Source organism: Opisthocomus hoazin, chromosome 5, assembly GCF_030867145.1.
Source record: "Opisthocomus hoazin isolate bOpiHoa1 chromosome 5, bOpiHoa1.hap1, whole genome shotgun sequence".
Classification (NCBI taxonomy): Eukaryota; Metazoa; Chordata; class Aves; order Opisthocomiformes; family Opisthocomidae; genus Opisthocomus; species Opisthocomus hoazin.
This window is the reverse complement of record NC_134418.1, coordinates 35,333,077-35,351,056: the sequence shown is the minus strand read 5'-3', so window position 1 is coordinate 35,351,056 and position 17,980 is coordinate 35,333,077. Positions and strand designations below refer to the sequence as shown.

At 44.3% G+C, this 17,980-nt stretch overlaps 2 protein-coding genes across 2 annotated transcripts; one reads left to right on the top strand and one right to left on the bottom strand.

The window, feature by feature from the left end:
• Positions 1-4,468: 4,468 nt before the first annotated feature.
• On the bottom strand, positions 4,469-11,394 carry BBS12 (Bardet-Biedl syndrome 12). The gene is made up of 3 exons (XM_075422197.1): positions 11,317-11,394; positions 10,510-10,605; positions 4,469-8,514 (listed from the first exon to the last, which is right to left on the bottom strand). Exon 3 carries the CDS (start codon positions 8,496-8,498, stop codon positions 6,354-6,356), a length of 2,145 nt encoding a protein of 714 aa, XP_075278312.1. The 5' UTR covers positions 8,499-8,514; positions 10,510-10,605; positions 11,317-11,394; the 3' UTR covers positions 4,469-6,353.
• Positions 11,395-11,563: 169 nt separating this feature from the next.
• On the top strand, positions 11,564-17,632 carry LOC104331445 (uncharacterized). Its single transcript, XM_075420940.1, has 5 exons — positions 11,564-11,677; positions 13,081-13,236; positions 15,179-15,307; positions 15,415-15,552; positions 15,787-17,632. Exons 1-5 carry the CDS (start codon positions 11,675-11,677, stop codon positions 15,874-15,876), a joined length of 516 nt encoding a protein of 171 aa, XP_075277055.1. The 5' UTR covers positions 11,564-11,674; the 3' UTR covers positions 15,877-17,632.
• Positions 17,633-17,980: the final 348 nt, after the last annotated feature.

The window sequence follows — 17,980 nt, the reverse complement described above, 5'->3', positions numbered from 1 at the left end:
ACCCTTCTCTCTAAATATACGCACACACATGATTTATTCTTACTTCAGTTTTTCCACATGAGAATTTAGAGAGAAGGCCCAAAGGGAAGAGTTCTGCTATGGCTCCGTCTCATCAGACACACAGCAAGTCCCAGTTCTCTTTGATTTGCTCTTCCTTTTCTTTACTCACTCTGCTGTAGCAAGGCAAAGGAATTAATAAATCTTCTGCCAATGCTAATGGGTCACTTCACAGTAGACATAAGCCTTGGGGAAAACTCTGCAATCAAGACTTCTTTCTGCCTTTGGGATTTAAGCTAACATCTTTGTGCTGGGACAATGAAGTTTTTCCTCAAAGACTGAAATGGAATGCAAGGAAAGCGGACAGATTTCCCACTGCACAGGGGAGGCAGGCAGCATGTACCCTAAATCCAGAAAACCGGGCTTTGCAACACACACAACAAACCTCCTTCCAGCAACCCCTGATGTGCTACCTGCACCATAAGCTCTAGAGGAATACAGCTAGGAAAGCAACTTCTTCAACAGCACAGCTAAAGCACACCTCACCAGTGTCTCGCTAGCTAGTGCTCTGTAGCACATTCCTACCTCTAGAATACCTGTGGTTATATCAAACGATACACACAAATAAAATTTGGTTCTGTTTTATTAGAAAATAAAGGTATATATAGGAAGCAACAGAGTGAGGGTGACAAACAGTTGAACCATGAGTTAACTCAGATTTGGCATGGGCACACTTCTGTAAAGGTCAGGGCTTTATTTCCCTCACCTAGCAGACGGCATCTACATTGTCAGCTGCATTGTAGCCTGCTCCTGTCTCTGCTGAGAGGACACCTCACCCCTCGGGGCAGAGATGCACCTTCTGCATCAGTCCTCCTTCAGCTGAGGGGCTAACTCAGGTCTACCAGCCACTTCGTCCTCGTGAGCAGAGTTGAAAATCTCTTGTTACTCCGTAATTTTTCTCCTAGGTTAGAATCCCCTCTACATCTCCCTCCCCTAAGAAAGGGAAATGTCCTCCCAGCCTCAGCAGCCGTGGCCTGGGATATCAAAAGGGGGACACTACAAATAAACTGTCTCGACTCTCCCAGCTCTCTTGTGAGCTCAGGTTTTCTCCTTCAGCCCTTCCTGCTTCATAGCTACCTTCACCTCCCCAGCCTCCACTCTCCCACAGTCATTTCTTGGTCCACACGGGGACCATTGCCTCCTACATTTCCTAGCTCTGTTTTTTTTCAGCATGCCTGGTAGCAGACAAACTATCAGAAGCCTCTTGACAACCATTGATCATCAGGCTGTCAGTCCTTATGGGACCAGAATTTACAAGCAGGCTGTGCTCTCTAGGCTAGCCTACCTTGGGACAAAGGTCTTGTTGCTATGATTAAGACCTCTACTGCATTTCAGGAAGTCATGAAGGAGCAGAGAGGCCTAAAAAGTTGGCCTTACAAACATTAAATAAAACAGCATCAGCCCTAAACAGAGGGAAGAGTGAGCAGGGAATGATGATACTGGGATGCAAGGCAGAAACGAGGTACCTGACTAGGATGGGGTTTCAGCAGGGAGTGAGACTCTGCCTATTCCTTGGGATAACTCCTTCCCTAAAATCTCTGCCATTTCCAAATATCCCAGGTATGTCAAATGCAAACATTTAGCTCTTCCATCACATCATACTCTACACAAACAGCCTTTGTGTACCCTAGGAGGAGCTTCTGCCCGGGAGAAGCTGATATTGCCTGCGGCAGTCGTTGGAATCACTCCCTGTGCCGAGAGCCATGGCAGACACACACATGACCTCATTCTATGTTGTAAAGAGGTTTGAGAGATTTGAAGCTGAGGAAGCCCCACGTGTATATTGTATTTCATATTGCAGAAGAAAGGATGCCTTGAGGACAACATGCATGTTCATCTTCTATGCATATTAAAGAAACAATTTTAAGTAATCCAGGATATAATATCTAGCTAGTTTATAAAATTTTCCATTTCATTGGCCTATAAAAAAGCAAGTGTTAAATAATGAAAATATGATGTCTGACAGCTTTTTAGAAAACATCTGCATCACAACATTTAAATATATCATAATGTGCTTTTTAAAAGCCTGATTGGAAAAACTACATCAGTTTGGATTTTCTCAGCACTCGGTGCGTCAGCTCTCAGTGTCTAAGAGCCCTATAAATAGATGTTTGGACCACCTCAATACAATTCATGTATGCAGTTTTTCCATAATCCACTTAACTCTAACATTCAAATAAAGTGCAACTGGATCTTTTCTTGGGAACAGGGATTATGCAATGCTCAGTACAGGAGGTTCAAGAAAAACAGTATAAAGCCAAACATGAGCTGCAAACACTTGCAGAGCAGCAGAGTTTGTTTATATTTACTTCTATGCTGTGTTTCCATTTCCTTCTCACCTAGAAGCCACTAGCTCCTTTTGCCTCTTGATCCACCAAATTCTTTCTCTCACATGTCTTAGTGGACCAAGACTGTGGCCAAGCCATTAAACATCAATTGCCAACTGATTACTAATGAAAATATAATTGCAGGATGATCAAAACTTTAATATGACTAGAACCCTATGCTGGTAGGAACTATGGTTTCAAATAAAAATTCTAAACCCCTATAGTACTGATGAGATTTTGCCAAAATCCACTGAATTCTCCAGTTTGTTCGAAAACCAAAATATTTACAGTTTCAGGTCAGAGATGGCTAAATACCATGAGCATAGCTTTCTACACACAGAAGAGTTTTTCTCTCATATTTCTGAAAGGCAACTGCTATTAATATGCTTCCTTAAACTCCTTAAGAGCCTTCCAGTTACATGCAAGCAGAATACAAATACAAAAATACGCAATTCAGCAATGAGAACTGAATGAAACCTTTGAAAATATACTGTATAACACTACTTTAATACACACATATATACCTATATTGATCTAAACATATCTGAGGATGAATTTCTTTATCTGTGTCTGTCTTTTCCTTATATACTGAATACATTGATTATTCTCCTAGCGTAAACAGCTCTATGAAAGATCTGAGTCTATGATTTGATATGACATATATTAGCATAGAAGAAAGCTCCAGGATGAAATGCATTTACATGGATTCCTTTCTTCACAAAAATGAAGTTAGGGCTTCTGGTCAGTACAACACTCAAAAGCTGTTTCTAAGGATCCCAATTTTATCTCATGCTTAAGGTTAATTTAGAAACTCAGTAGCCTACCCAACCCCTCCAGCGAACTCCCAGCTATGGAGACCCATAAGCTGTAACCAAGTCTGAAACAGGGCTATTTTTAGCAGAATGTGGTGTAGGCTATGGAGTTATGCGTTATGGGGATGAAGACATCAAAGGAACCAAAAAAATCTGGAGAACATTAGGGAGGTAGAAACCAGATACTCTCAAATATCTGCTGACAACTACAGAATCTTGAATATCTCCAGAGAAGGAGACTCCACAACCTCCCTGGGCAGCCTGTTCCAGTGCTCCGTCACCCTCAGAGGGAAGAAGTTCTTCCTCATGTTCAGATGGAACTTCCTGTGCCTCAGTTTGTGCCCATTGCCCCTTGTCCTGTCACTGGGCACCACTGAAAAGAGCTTGGCCCCATCCTCCTGACACCCACCCTTCAGATATTTATAAGCATTTATTAGGTCCCCTCGCTGCCTTCTCTTCTTCAGGCTGAACAAGCCCAGCTCCCTCAGCCTCCCCTTGTAGGGGAGATGTTCCAGTCCCCTCATCATCCTTCTAGCCCTCCGCTGGACTCTCTCCAGTAGCTCTTCATATTTCTTGAAGTGGGGAGCCCAGAACTGGACACAGTACTCTAGATGAGGCCTCACCAGGGCAGTGTAGAGGGGAAGGAGAACCTCCCTCGTCCTGCTGGTCACACTCTTCTTGATGCACCCCAGGATTCCATTGGCTTTCTTGGCAGCCAGGGCACACTGCTGGATCATGGTTAACCTGTCGTCCACCAGGACGCCCAGGTCCCTCTGCGCAGAGCTGCTCTCCAGCAGGTCCACCCCAAGCCTGTACTGATGCATGGGGTTGTTCCTCCCCAGGTGCAGGACCCTGCATTTGCCCTTGTTGAACCCCATCAGGTTCCTCTCTGCCCAGCTTTCCAGCCTGTCCAGGTCACGCTGAATGGCAGCACAGCCTTCTGGTGTATCTACCACACCTCCCAGTTTGGTGTCGTCAGCAAACTTGCTGAGGGTACATTCTAACTCTTCATCCAGGTTGTTGATGAAGAAATTAAACAAGACTGGGCCCAGTACTGACCCCTGGGGGACACCACTTGTTACCAGCCTCCAACTAGACTCAGCGCCGCTGATGACAACCCTCTGAGTTCTGCCATTCAGCCAGTTCTCTATCCACTTCACCGACCACTCATCCAGCCCACACTTCCTCAGCTTCCCTAGGAGGACATCATGGGAGACTGTGTCGAAAGCCTTGCTGAAGTCGAGGTAGACAACATCTACGGCTCTCCCTTCGTCTACCCAGCCAGTCATGTCATCGTAGAAAGCTATTAGATTGGTCAGGCATGATTTCCCCTTGGTGAATCCGTGCTGACTACTCCTGATTACCTTCTTTTCTTCCACTTGTTTGATGATGGCCTCCAGGATAAGCTGCTCCATCACCTTTCCCGGGATGGAGGTGAGGCTGACCGGCCTGTAGTTCCCTGGTCCTCCTTCTTGCCCTTTTTGAAGATTGGACATAATGTTGAAGCGTTGGCACCATGGCGGAGGCATTTTAGGAACTTTGCTTTTCATTAACTCAAGCCCTCTGGAATTAGGCACGGTGAAATGCACAGGTCAAGGGGTTCCCAGGAGGAAGGAGCAACTCCAACAGGGAGTAGAGGCAGGGAACTGTGTTAAGGCTCAGTACAAGTCAACTGGGGGACTGGCAGCAGTCATGAGGGTTTGAGGCAGCTGACAGCTCTTCTCTGAGGTGTCTTCTGCAGTGGGAAGATACCACACGGAAAGGAAGTCCAGAAGAAAAAACATCCGTTCGAAATAGTAAATAAGTAGCAGCGAAGGCTCTAACAGTAAAATAATCACTCGTTTTTTGCCTGCCTTTCCACTGAACGACAACTCGGAACACACTCTTTAGCCCACCCCAATTCTTAGCTTTCACCACAGAAGGACTGTCTGCCACCAGCACCAGCAATCACAAGGAGTTTAACCCCAAACTGCCAGCCATTAGCATTTTAATGAGAAAGTTCCTAAAAGCAAGAATCTGCTTTAGTGTCACCATTTCCATTCTTTTTCCACTCTGTTTTCACTGGACTGGCAAGACATTTCACTTTAAGTGTGATTCAGAATTCCAGCTTCAGAAAAAATATCTCCATAGTTACACACCTCTGTCTTGCAACAAAGTGCCAGCTCTCCGTGGCTCTGCTTTCAAATTTTAAGTGCTGAAACACAGCCAAAATGCCTTGCTTTAATCATCATGATTGATTCGTTTTCAGTTTTTAGCCAACAGCTAAATCATACATCATCTTCCTCTCTGCAAGGATAACTGAACGGGCCCAAAGGAAACACTCTAAAAATCCAACTCACGATGTAAAAGAAAACTCTGTGTAGAGATACATCCACTCTGTAATACCAAAAGGGAGGATTCATCCTGCATTTATGTCAAAACAAGAGACATTCCAAAGGGTATATACTTGAAAATAGGAGATATATATGGTCAATATAAATATGCAAAAGTAGAACGTACTAATACAATCTCTTAGCGTAAAATGTAATGCTCATAAAATTATTGCAAGGTAACTCTTACATTTGAAACGTACAGAAATTAAGAGCAAGATACTAATAAAAAATTAATTACATTATATACATTCTTTAACACAAGTATGCCAATGCTATGTAAGAAATCCCGACTCTTCTTTAGGAGACATTGAAAGACATAAAACAAGAATAATTTACAGAACACAAGTCCAAACACCTTATACAGACAGCGCATGTTCAGAATATAAGAATATCCAAGGTATCAAATTTTTCTCCAATTAGACTCAACATGTACCCACCTGCCTAGTGCTCCTCATTATAATGAAAAAAAGAACTGCACATCTGCTCTGCTAAATAAGATTCGAGAAGTCAGTTTGACTGGATTAATCTATCCATACAGACAGTATCATTAGTTAGAGCTGCACGGTTGGGGCTAGAGGCAAGTCGACAAGCGATTTTTGTTAACTCCCATTTCTAGAAATGGGAAATTATATCTATCTTGCGACTGTCTCACATTCTGATTTCTGCTGTTACACTCTAAAGTCATAATCACATCTAAATGTTTGCTTTATAAACTACGAAGAAATGTAGGTTGCACATGGAGGTCTTCCAATGACTCATGCACTCGTAAATAAAGCCTGCAAGTCCTATAAAAACATAAATTCACTTGACACATGTGAGCTCAATAGCTGATTCCTTTTGGGACCTGTGATGATTTCAGCATCTGTTTGAAGCACTAGCAGCACCAAGTCTAGAGCTCTCCGCCATGCCTCTGTCTTGGCCTTAACATTATCATAAACCTTGAAACCCTCTCCATGGTCAGCGAAGGGACCAGAACCACCCCTGAGCAGATCACCTCTTCTGAACTCCTTCAGTATGTATGCTGAAGCAGAGCCACAGTCCGCTGCTTTTTTGAGGTGATGATCAACTGAGGCACATGCTTCCAACTCCGATGCAGCTTTTGCAGTGTTACACATAACCACTGAAAGATACTGCTTCCAGCCGCTTGCTAACGCTTGGAGCACAACCAATTCACACTCTGTCGCAGATGCTACCAGCCAAGCACTGTGAAACTCTTTCACAGTATTTTTATTTGATGGCTGTAAAGGCCGTTCTGCAAGCATCTGAATGTGACTAAGGCACAAGAGTTCCACTGCACCACCACCAAGAAAAACCTTCTCGTCCTTTAAAGCGTGATGGAATCGATACACTAAAGTCCAGAACTGGTCTTCAATGAGCTGCATCTTTGAAGCTACAATAGTGGTAAGCACGGCTGTGAGCAGGGGAATTCCTTGCACTTTTATCCTGACTGGCACAAGCTCTCCCAGATCCATTGCACGCCCATCACAGGCCTTCCAGAGCTCCACCTGGGCCCCGCTCCCCACACAAGCAGCATTCAGCTGGGTGAGGTATGTCACTGGCTGGGTGCTAGTGACCTTCCCGAAGGCACACAACACATCCCAAGTCACAGAACCAATGACCAATATCCTGTTTGCTATGCATCTTTCCATTAAGCTTTCACACACATTTCCTTTGACCAAAACCAAGTTTACTTCAAAGTTTATCAGAATATCTAACATACTGCTCAGCCACGAGTCTCCTGCTCTGCCTTCCTGCAGGCTAGGATGCTCCAGTATGGTCCTTACATTACATGGTCTGTTGAAACCTAAGTGACGATATTGTTCAGTGAGGTCACCATCCATTAGCAGAATCCGAAGGGGTTTGTCTTCAGAGTATTTGATAACTGTGGCTTGTTCTGGTGATACTAACGTGACAAAGCCTGGACAGACACAAGAATAGCTTTCAGGTAGGCCCAGTAAACAGCATGTCACAATCTCTGCAATATTAAACTGGGAAGAACCACTGCATTCTGCTCTCTCTTGTTGATACGCAACAATGTTTTGTAGCAGTTTCATGCCAGTCTGATTTCCATGGCTCAGAGCCACTGCCAGGTGTCCTAAACCATAACATTCACATAGATCTGCTGAATGTTCTGAAAGGTATCCCTGAAAATTACCTTGCTGGCTTGAAAAACGGCTTTTTCCTACAAGAGTGCTGAAGTATCTGCTATGGGTTAACTTTTGTTTGTTACAGCTGGATGCAATAATACCACTTCCAGAAATCACAGATGTACTTTCGTCACCCGCTGGCTTAACAAGAGAAGCTATTGAACCAAAGCCGGCCAAAGGTGAAACCAGGCACTTGTTAAAATTACAATCATCTTCTTGACGGGAACAAGAATTTCTTGGAATTACTTCTTCTGGTGCAGAAATATCTTTCTGACAATACAGCAAAATGTGAGGATTTAAAAGACTGTCGTATCCAGTTTGGCAAGTTTTGCTTTTAAAAGCATTTGGCCTAACACTGCTAGAACACAACTCTTTATTTACATCATGTATTGATATTTGAAGACACTGGACTCTCTCACAGCAAGAGTTCAAGCCCTCAGACATCACAGACACTATTGCTGAAACAGGAACATTCTGCTGGAGGCACTCCAGTACGGCATTGCTCCACGCACCAATGAGAAACAACAGGGTACTCATCCCAGTCCTAAACTCCTTGTTTTGTGCCTGAATGGTTTCATTAAGCAGCTGTCCAGCAGCACTAGTTAAGTCCAAACTTTCAATCAGTCTAACAGCAGAACAAATCAATGTGCTTTCATTGGTGCTTTCATCCACGATGAATTTATATGATTTTATCGGTCCCAACAATGTTCTTCCAGCTAACGCTAAGGATGACAGTTGCTGAAGTCCAATATGTCTTCTTGCATTCACATCCCTGAAGGCCATGGGCAGCAGACAACATCTGTGAACAGAACACAAACTTACTGCCCCATCTGCACAGCACTCCAGAGCATGTATCACCAAAAAATTAACAGCCTAACATCGAACACAGCTCTCCTGTGAGGCTGTCTGTACAAAACAGTTCTTCATCCTGTGCAGTTATGATGAGATATTGATGCACATAGTTGCTGAAATGGTGCATTGCTAAATTACCATGGAATTTTTTCTTGCTGGCAGATACTACAATGCTGTTAATTCTGGTAGTTTCTTAAACATGAAGCACAGATTCTATAGAACTACCATTTCTCTCCTGACTGGTTAGCTGCAATTTCAGTTACCTGCCTTACTTAGAGCAAAAGTTCCTTAGAGCAGAGTGGAAAACTATGTGCAAAACCAAAGTGCTCTGTAGAGATCCGTCTTGGTACCAAATAGTTACGCCACCGATTTTAACCTTCAAATCTGGAAAACCATAATCAAACTTTATTCCAATTCTGTTTACTCCATTTAGCACACATCAATACTTCATTAAATGTGCATGAAAAGGAATGTCACTTCTTTATACCTCACAACGCAACCTGCCAAGACTTCAAAGTTTTGATCTACTACTCAGTTTTAACACGCCAAAAATAAGTCTTCCTTCCCTTGAAATCCTTTCCACACCACACTCCTGTGGAAGACCACAAGGATTAAACTAAATCTTCCTTTTATTTTCTTTTTAAATGAAAAAGTATACACACCAAGAATTAATAAGCCTTAACCATATACATTTTACGCTCAGATTCAAATAATTTGTTTCATCTCCCTAAAGGTCCCTTTGCATAGCTATCCCAAATCCAAACCCCTCTTTTTACACCCCACTCTATTAAAGTTCATCTGAATCTTAACTCAAATGAAGACAAAGTGTGAATTTAAAAAGCAGAGTAGGCAGTCAGAAATCACCTTTATACGCTGACAGACCTAAAGTTCTAGTCTAGTCTAAAATGACAACAGAATTTCCCTTCAGTTACTAGATACATCTTGAAGTACCAAAAGAATCATTAACCAAGAAATTATTTTAGTCTATAATTATCCGTTCAACAATCTAAGAAAAGGACTTTCAGATAAGCAAGTACTTTTGACTTTAAAACTGCACTGGGAACGCGCATCTAAAACCCTCCATCCAACCTGCTCAGGGGGTTCTCTGCAAATTTTTCTTGGCAATGTCTTGCAATAATGGTCTGGCATGCTATGTATCCCTCCCTATCAGTATCTCCAGCAATTATAATAATAATAAAAAAAGAGACTCATTTTTCTTAACTGGAATCCATAGCTTAATATCACAGATAGCTTGTTCTGAAACAAATAAACAAAAAAAATTGAAGTGATTAAATAATAATCATTGGATCACAGAATCCAATATGAAACATGTTTCCCCCACTCCCCCCAAAACTCATGCCACCTGATTTCTCTTAAGGATCTACTAAGACAGTAATTTTGGTTTGGGGGGGGTGGAGGGTGGGGTGTTGTTGGGGTTTTTTTTGTTTGTTCTGTGTGTGCAGGGTTTCTGGGTTTTTTGGACAGTGGGTTGCCCCCCAGTTTTGTTTGTGTGGTTTGGTTTTGGTGGGGGTTTTTTTGGTTTTTTTTTGTTTTTTGGTTGTTTTTGTGTTTGTTTGTTTTGTTTGTTTTTTTTTTTTTTGAGATCACTGTTTCTGAATTCAAGCAGTTCTCAACTAGTAATGGCCACTTCTCAACCTCCTCTTATTTTGATCGAAAGAACCACCAATTTGTGGTTCTTTTCATAAAATCTGGGAAACGGATAAATTAGCTACGCTGAAAGGCCAGTTAATGCTCTCTCACTACCTAGGTCCCTGGCATGTAGTTCTGGGCAGAAGGCCATGCTGCTGTTTGGATGGGAGACAACTACAGAAGGACTGGTGGGATAGGGGGTTACATTTTCCAGCGCTTTGCTGTAGGAACGCAGCAGACCCAAAATTCACCTTTTCACACACACCCCCCCCCCCATTCCCTGACCTTTTACCTCTTTTACATCCAGTCTAAGGTGGAAAAGGTAAAGCGTGGAGTGGAATTACATTTCAGAGTCAAACCCCAGTGAGGTCAGCAAAGAGGCGACATCCTGCAGAACAAAAGAACAAACTGGCAATGAAGGGGAGCCATGTGCGAGACACCAATAACCGATGGCTTCTGCTGAGCTAAACTGCACGCTGACCTGCCACCGCCTGCCTCATCACCTGCCTCTGCAAACAAAACACAACCTGACCTGAGGTTTTTGGGGTCTCAAGCGAAGACCTCTGAGATACAAGAGGAATGCCGAACACTTACTACTCATTTTGTCTTACAGCACATCAACCATGAAGGCTAAATTAATACAACAAAAACTTAAATCAGTTTTCCAAATTATTATATTTACGTGAAATGTTGGCAAAAAAGTCTCATATGCACGCGTGTGCACACATTCTCTTGCGCCAGCACAGGTGCGCAATGAATGAGACACAGGCAGACAACGCTCTGCTTGCCGCTAAACCGCCGAGCGTTCAGGTAACTGTCAGGACTTACCTGGCCTACCTAAGAGCTACTGCTCCCCACGCAGGGAGAGAAAGACCTTCCTAGATTGGCGCAGCCGGCCCCAAACCACCACCCGTGGCGAACCAGCCCGCCGTCACTCGCGGCCTGGAGGCGGAGAGCGGCAAGCGGGAAAGCGGCGGCCGCCCCGCCAGGAGCCGAGGCCGCTCGGCCGGCGCCCCGGGGCTGCCCTCCTCAGGCCCGGCGGCGGCGGCCCGGCGCTTCCCCCCGGCTGCGGGGCGCCGGGCAGGCGCTGGTTTCTCACCGGTTCGGCTGCGTCCCCCTCCGCTCCCCGCGGCCGGGCCGGGCTGAGGCGAGGCGGACCCGCCGCGCGCCACCAACCACCACGCCGCGCGCCCCGAGCCCCGTTGCCAGGACACCGCCAGCAGCTTGCGCGCGGGGCCGTCCCCGCCCTCTCGCTGACATCACGAGCCCGCAGGGCGCCATTGGCCTGCGCCAAGGGAGGGGGGCGGGCCCCCGCTACGCCCGGCTCGCTGATTGGGCGCCCCGTGCCCACTGCGCGCGGCGGCGCTGCAGCCGCCTCGGTGAGGCGGGCCCGGGCCGTTGGGAGCGGCGGGGCCGAGCGGGCCCACCCGAGGCGGAGTGGTGTCCTCCGCGGCCAGATGGTGAGCGTCCCTCCCCTCGCCGCGGGGCCCCTTTCCCCTCGCAGCCCTGCCGCCGGCCCTCGGCTGCCGCGGGGCCCATCCCCGGCCTCGGCGGGCTGTGGGGCCGGCCCCGGTGCTCGGCGTCCCCGCGCAACCAAATGGAAGGGGGGCGGGGGGTGCAGCGCACACGCTGCTCCGCGGGGCCGTCGGCGTATTCGCGTCCGCTGTTTCTTCTTGATACTCGGGAAAGGGTCTGGCGTGGGTTTCTCCCGGAGCGGAATGCAAGGAGTAAAAATCCTGATGGCTGTGTCAATAGCTGGGAAAAGTCAAAAAAAGCCGGGCAAACTGGTTTGCAGCCCAACCTGCTTGGGACAAATCGCGTTAAAAAATTAAAATTTCATTTCCCACTACAACAGAATGGAATCTTCTGTGTTAGACGCTGGGTATTTAAGAGAGATTCCAGCCAAGCAAAGGGTAAGAGCTGAGCGGAGGTCGCTTAGCAGCAGCTAGGAAACAAGCGCCTGCCTTGGTGCTTTATTTACTTGAGTAAAGCCCAGCCGGCTGAGGTCGGGGCGGGAGGAACTGCCCTTCCTGCCACGAAGCTGTGCGGAGTCTGAAGGACTGAAATCTGTTTGCTGCTGGTTCAGAAGAGAGCCTGTGCTTGAGGAAGAACATCTCTTCCGCTCGGTGGGCGGGTGGCCGTGGGCAGCCGCTCTGTGCGGCGGTGGCTCACGCCCAGACGCCGGGAAGGTCTCGGAAGTGACCTGGATAATAACGCACCGGCTTAGCACAGGCAGATCAGCGCTCCTTATGGGATGGATTTCGTGTTGATCCGATTGCTACCGCAGCGTGTCGTTACCTGGCACCGCAGCCGGCTGGTGGACAGGCAGGCTACAGCTACACGGCTCCCTCTCAGCTCTGCTCCAACAGATGCTCTCAGACATCCCATTGCAGTGCTGACTTTGAGGAGTGGCCGAATTTGACTCCCACTTACAGTCAAGACCCTGTACAACCAGGCTTTTTATGTGTGAGGATGATTTACTCACGTTTTCCAGGTGAAACCACTCCTGACGCATCAAAGCGACGGGCAAGAGGTGCAGAGGTTCTCAGGCACCTCAGCGGAGTGTTAGTTTTCAGACTGCCCGCCTGTTTTTCTGGCATTACTCCCTTAATTGATGCTCTTTCTATTTAAGAGAGAAAACGTGAAGCCCAAATGCGTATTCCCCAGTAACAAAGTCTCCTCCTTGTTTTCATTCTAGAATACCCTAAGAAAATGAGCACAGAGACCAGTGTCTACCACTTGCAGCAAAGAATGTCTCTCACTTCTGCTACAGCTTTACTGTTGTTACTTACAATTTAGTTGTGTTTTGAATTTTCCCCAGAGTGGGCTGCTACTTACCTTCTCTCTCCTTCACTTTCTGAAGGCATCCAACTATAGAAAACCTGGCTTAAGTACAGCCCAGCGGAAGAAAAGTGGCTTGAAACCTGAACTTACAGAAGAGCAAAAGCAGGAGATCAGAGAAGCTTTTGATTTGTTTGATACTGATGGATCTGGAAGCATCGACATAAAAGAACTGAAGGTTTTCAAACTTCTTTTTCTTGGAAGAAAATATCTTTGATCTCGAAATTGTAGCTGCTTTTTCTGTTTGTTCGGCCCTATTTTAAAATAGTTTTGGAGTACGAACAAGAATAATGGCTTGCTGTCATGACTTAATTTGGGGTGTAGCACATGGTTAACCTGAGAAAGCTCTGTACGTAATACTTCAGAGTACACAGAAGCTTCTCTCATGCATGGATAATAGGTCAGATGGCTTTGAATATCTGAGCATTAGAGGAACTAAACTGGTCCTCTGTTTAGATACACAGAGCACACATTTCGCTTTTCATGACTGGTTAAGAGCATTGTTTCTGCAAAGTGGACTTCTGTTGTTTCGAGACGAATGTCAGAATATAAAATTTTTTCTTCATCAGAACTAAACACATGGATTTTGCACATGTTCAGGAAAGATACAACCATATTTACATATGAGTAATCCAAACATTACCTGGTTTTTAATTTAAAACAGAACAAAACAGAGATCTGATTTGCATTTCAGTAGCAATTCAGGTAGCGTGGGGGTGTGTGTGTGCGCACATGTATACACACAGTAGTACAAGGGAAAGATTATTCTGAGTTCTCTCCCTATGTTTTTATGTGTCTGATCTTTTTTTAAGCGTGAACCTTTTATCTTGATTAGCCCCTTGACCTCAATTTCTCACATACACACATTCTGCCTCAATTTCTGCATATGTAACCTAGAAGCATGAGTTACCTAGGCCTGTGGCTTATCTCAGGATTTATTTGGAAGTGCTTATGCTTGATTAAGGAGAGCACATTCCTGGAACACAGATGATACATGTTAAAATAACAGTTCTTAAAATGGACTGGAACATTTCTGCATCAACCATTTAATGCTATGTTTTTCAAAATTAATTCTAAATAGTAGATACTTTGCAATAGACAGTGTTCCCCTCTGAAAGACAAAGTGGAACATTTTTAGTAGTCCCATCACAAGAAACTGGTCAGAAAATACACTTCAGTTAAACGTTGAGTTTCTGGAGCATTGGCCCTTTCCAGTAGAAGAGTGTTTAGTGAGGAAATTTCTGCCTAATATTAACTATTGATTTCCTCTAGAGCATATAGGAAGAATGAATGTTCACAGTTCAGATCTTCCTCTAGTTAATGTGTTCTTGAAACTCCAGTCTCTGAATTAAATATTCTGTAATCGTCTGGCACACAAGGACTGCAAAGTTACTAATAAACACCCAAGTAGCAAAATCATTGTTCTAGGCTGGTGAAATGCCAGGGGCTGGTTTGGAACGATGTTATTATTAAGTATTTGTACAACAATCTACACAACTGCTTTTACAGCAGTACTTTGCTTGTGCTCTGTCAGGCTCAGAAGGTTTGCTTTGCTTTTCCTCAGCTAGCACAGCAGTTGGTCTTTGCTTTGCTGAGACACTTACGGAGTATCATCAGTTCCCACCCCCTCCCCACGACCTAGTAGAAGTGCCAAGAGTTACGCATATGGATTTCTTCTGTGTACTGGTTTGTGGAAGTTAACTGCCTGTAATCTGCACCCAGCAAAATGAATGGGCATTCTGCCCTTAATTTCAGATGGAGCAAGATCACATCCCTGGTCTCCAACCTCCCTCGAAGTCCCATTTTCATAACCCCGTCGCTTTAGGAACTATGTAGATTCAAACCTTTACCTAATTCAGACAGAAAAAAAGTTTCGCTTAGTTTCAGAAATGTATCCATGATCCACATGGATCTAAAGAGAAAATATGTCTGCGTCTTAAGAATATCAAACCTACGCTAATATTTTTGGAAAGATGAAACAAGCTGGTGAGGGATATCAAGATGCTTTAGTTGCAGTGAGTTGTTATTAAACTTTTGGACGAGGAGATTAAACAAGCTGTAGTGCAGCTGCTGACACTATAGTTCTAGTGGCCTCCTAACAGAATTGCTTTTTGGCGCAGGTTGCGATGCGTGCTTTAGGCTTTGAGCCAAAGAAGGAAGAAATTAAGAAAATGATAGCGGATATTGACAAAGAAGGAAGTGGCACCATTGACTTTGAAGACTTTTTGGCTATGATGACACAAAAAATGGTAGGAATTCTTAATAGAAATTCTTGTGACGGCATAAAAAAATACCAAAAAGGAATATCTTGGTGCCAAGTGCTTTCTCATTAATGTATGTTTTACTCTTGTTTTAGAGTGAAAAGGATTCAAAAGAAGAAATCTTGAAAGCATTCAGACTATTTGATGATGATGGGACAGGAAAAATTTCATTCAAAAACTTGAAAAGGGTTGCCAAGGAGCTGGGAGAAAATCTAACAGATGAAGAACTTCAGGTAAATTCTGATTTGCCAGAGCTTTTCTAACAGGCACAGACCAATCCTGTAGCTCCTGAGGATTGGGTGGAAATTTACGCCTCGACAAAAAGGGCTGAGAGGTCAGAAATATGAAGAGCAAGCAAATGCATTGTTAGTTTTCACATGAAGTGCTTCTGATTTGTTGTTGTTTTCATGAATGGAAGATCTTGTGTTTAGAGTCCAGTGCCTGATGAAATGTAATGTGTTTTGTAGGAAATGATTGATGAAGCTGATCGAGATGGAGATGGAGAAGTAAGTGAGCAAGAATTTCTGAGAATTATGAAGAAAACTAGCTTATATTAATATTTGTTGCCTTGCTGTACAGCTGCTCCAAAAGATAACCTGGAAAAGACTTAAAATCTGGGCTTGTGTCTCCTGCATATTTTCTGCCATATAAAGAAAGTCTGAAAGGACATATTTTTGTTCCATTCTTCTTTTTCAGCTTAATTGGGGAAGGGGGGGGGCTTCAGTACCCAGAGCTGTCAAAATGAGATCTTGCAGAAGTGACAAGGAAGGATGAGCTGAACCTGAAAGGCAGGGTACCTTCCCCTCCCTCTCGACAATTGTATTGTTTGCCATTTTGGATAAAGAACACTGTGCTTCAACTGTTTAACTAAAAGACATTTCACTTGAGACGTGAAGATTCCCACTGCTGCTGGGAAATGCCACTTTTGACTTTGCTAAGGCTGCAGAATGACGGTACAAGCACAGTGTTTTCATTCCTTTTAAGGCTTTTAGGTTATCTTTTGGTATTTGTCTCGTTTTGTTTATTTTCATGAGAGACTCTAAAACCAGCTGCACGTCTGTCTTTATTTCTGTATGAAACACTGTTTTCCCGTGGCAAGTTGTTTTTGGACCTAATGGGAAGCAAATGTAGATCACCAGATTTGGTTCTTCAGTTGGAGCTGTGTGCCATCAGTAGATGTTCTTCTGTTTTTCTGACCATCTGAAACCTAGTTTACTTGAATGCAACCCGCTTGGATTATTCAAGTTATTGTGTTACCAGTCAGCATCTTGTGCCATTGTTCTTACTCCTAAGACATTACAGAGCTGCTGTTGTGCCAGGATTTTAGGTATCTCAAAAACTCAGTTTTATGGCGCACTAGGGTAAATTTTGCCTTTGGCTGTTTACAGTCAAGTTGCAGGGAGGACTTGCATCTGAAGGGAGAAAACACCTCACCTTGAACATCTGTGGAACACTGAATAGATTTAGGTTCGTGCAATCCAAATTCATTTCAGACATCGCAGGTTTGGGTTTGGTGTTTTTCTTAGGAGTACCCTAATTTTCTTGAATATTTCTTGCATATACTGTCAATGTGGAGAGCCACATTTCCTTCCGTATCATGGTGACAGAGCAGTGACACACAACATGGCATCCAATTATGGGGTTCTGTAGGGTTTATCCTTGGATCCTGATTAGACAATCAGCTTCAAAACTGCAGGCAGATGGTATAATCCTAAAGCGTGTGTCTCTAATAAAGAGCCTGAAAAAGAGTTTGTTACTGCTGACAGGGCAGTGGCAAGGAGGTAGGAAAATGTCAGAAAGGTTCAATGGGAAGAGGAGGGCAAGAACGGTATTTCACCAGTATCTGTTCAGATCCCTCTTTTCTTCAGACAGCGTCTGCTGCTTGACAGCACCAACGAGGTTTGTAGAAGAAGGGAAGAGCCAGCTTCTGGGCTAGTTCCTGCTACAGCTGCTTCAGCTCTCCTGAGCTGTAAGGGCCCAGCACAGGGAGAATTAGTTTCAGGAGCAGCAAGGAGAAGTGTTCCTTTAGGTGTCGTCTTCTCAGTGTGCAGGTGTGGACCTGGCACATTCTGCCCCAGTCCTCCAAGTTCTGTACTCCAAACAACTCTGACAGACCCTCCCTAACCTGTACAGACGTCGGCTTAAACCTGTGGGAGAACAGGGATTGCGTAGGACCCTGGCGAACTCAAGAGACCTGTGAAGTCCCCTACTAACATTCAGTGGCAGCAGATGTAACCTATAGCACTGTAAGCTTAGTTTTAAAAGGTCTATTAACTTTGTGTAAGTGTGAAATAAAACTGTTTTGCAAATTAAGGACTTTGTGTGCTTTACAGCTTGTGCTTACTATGAAAACTAAATTTACAGAAATAATTTTGAAGTGTTAAATGGCTTGCCAAGTAAATTTTCACTTTCATTTATCTGTTTTTTCTAAGAGAGAAATTCTGAGGTGCAGTGGTCTATCACATAATTCCTCTCCCTCTTCCACTACGCTGATTAAAAATTTCTAGTACTAACCACTTATACTCAGAAAGGGAAATTTGAAGTTCTAGTCAATTATGGGGAATCCCAGAGCCTATTACAGTGACTGTACTTTTTTTAATGCAGCCACAGGAAGAGATTGATGACTGTTGTTTACCTATCATGCATGTCACTTCTCTCTTC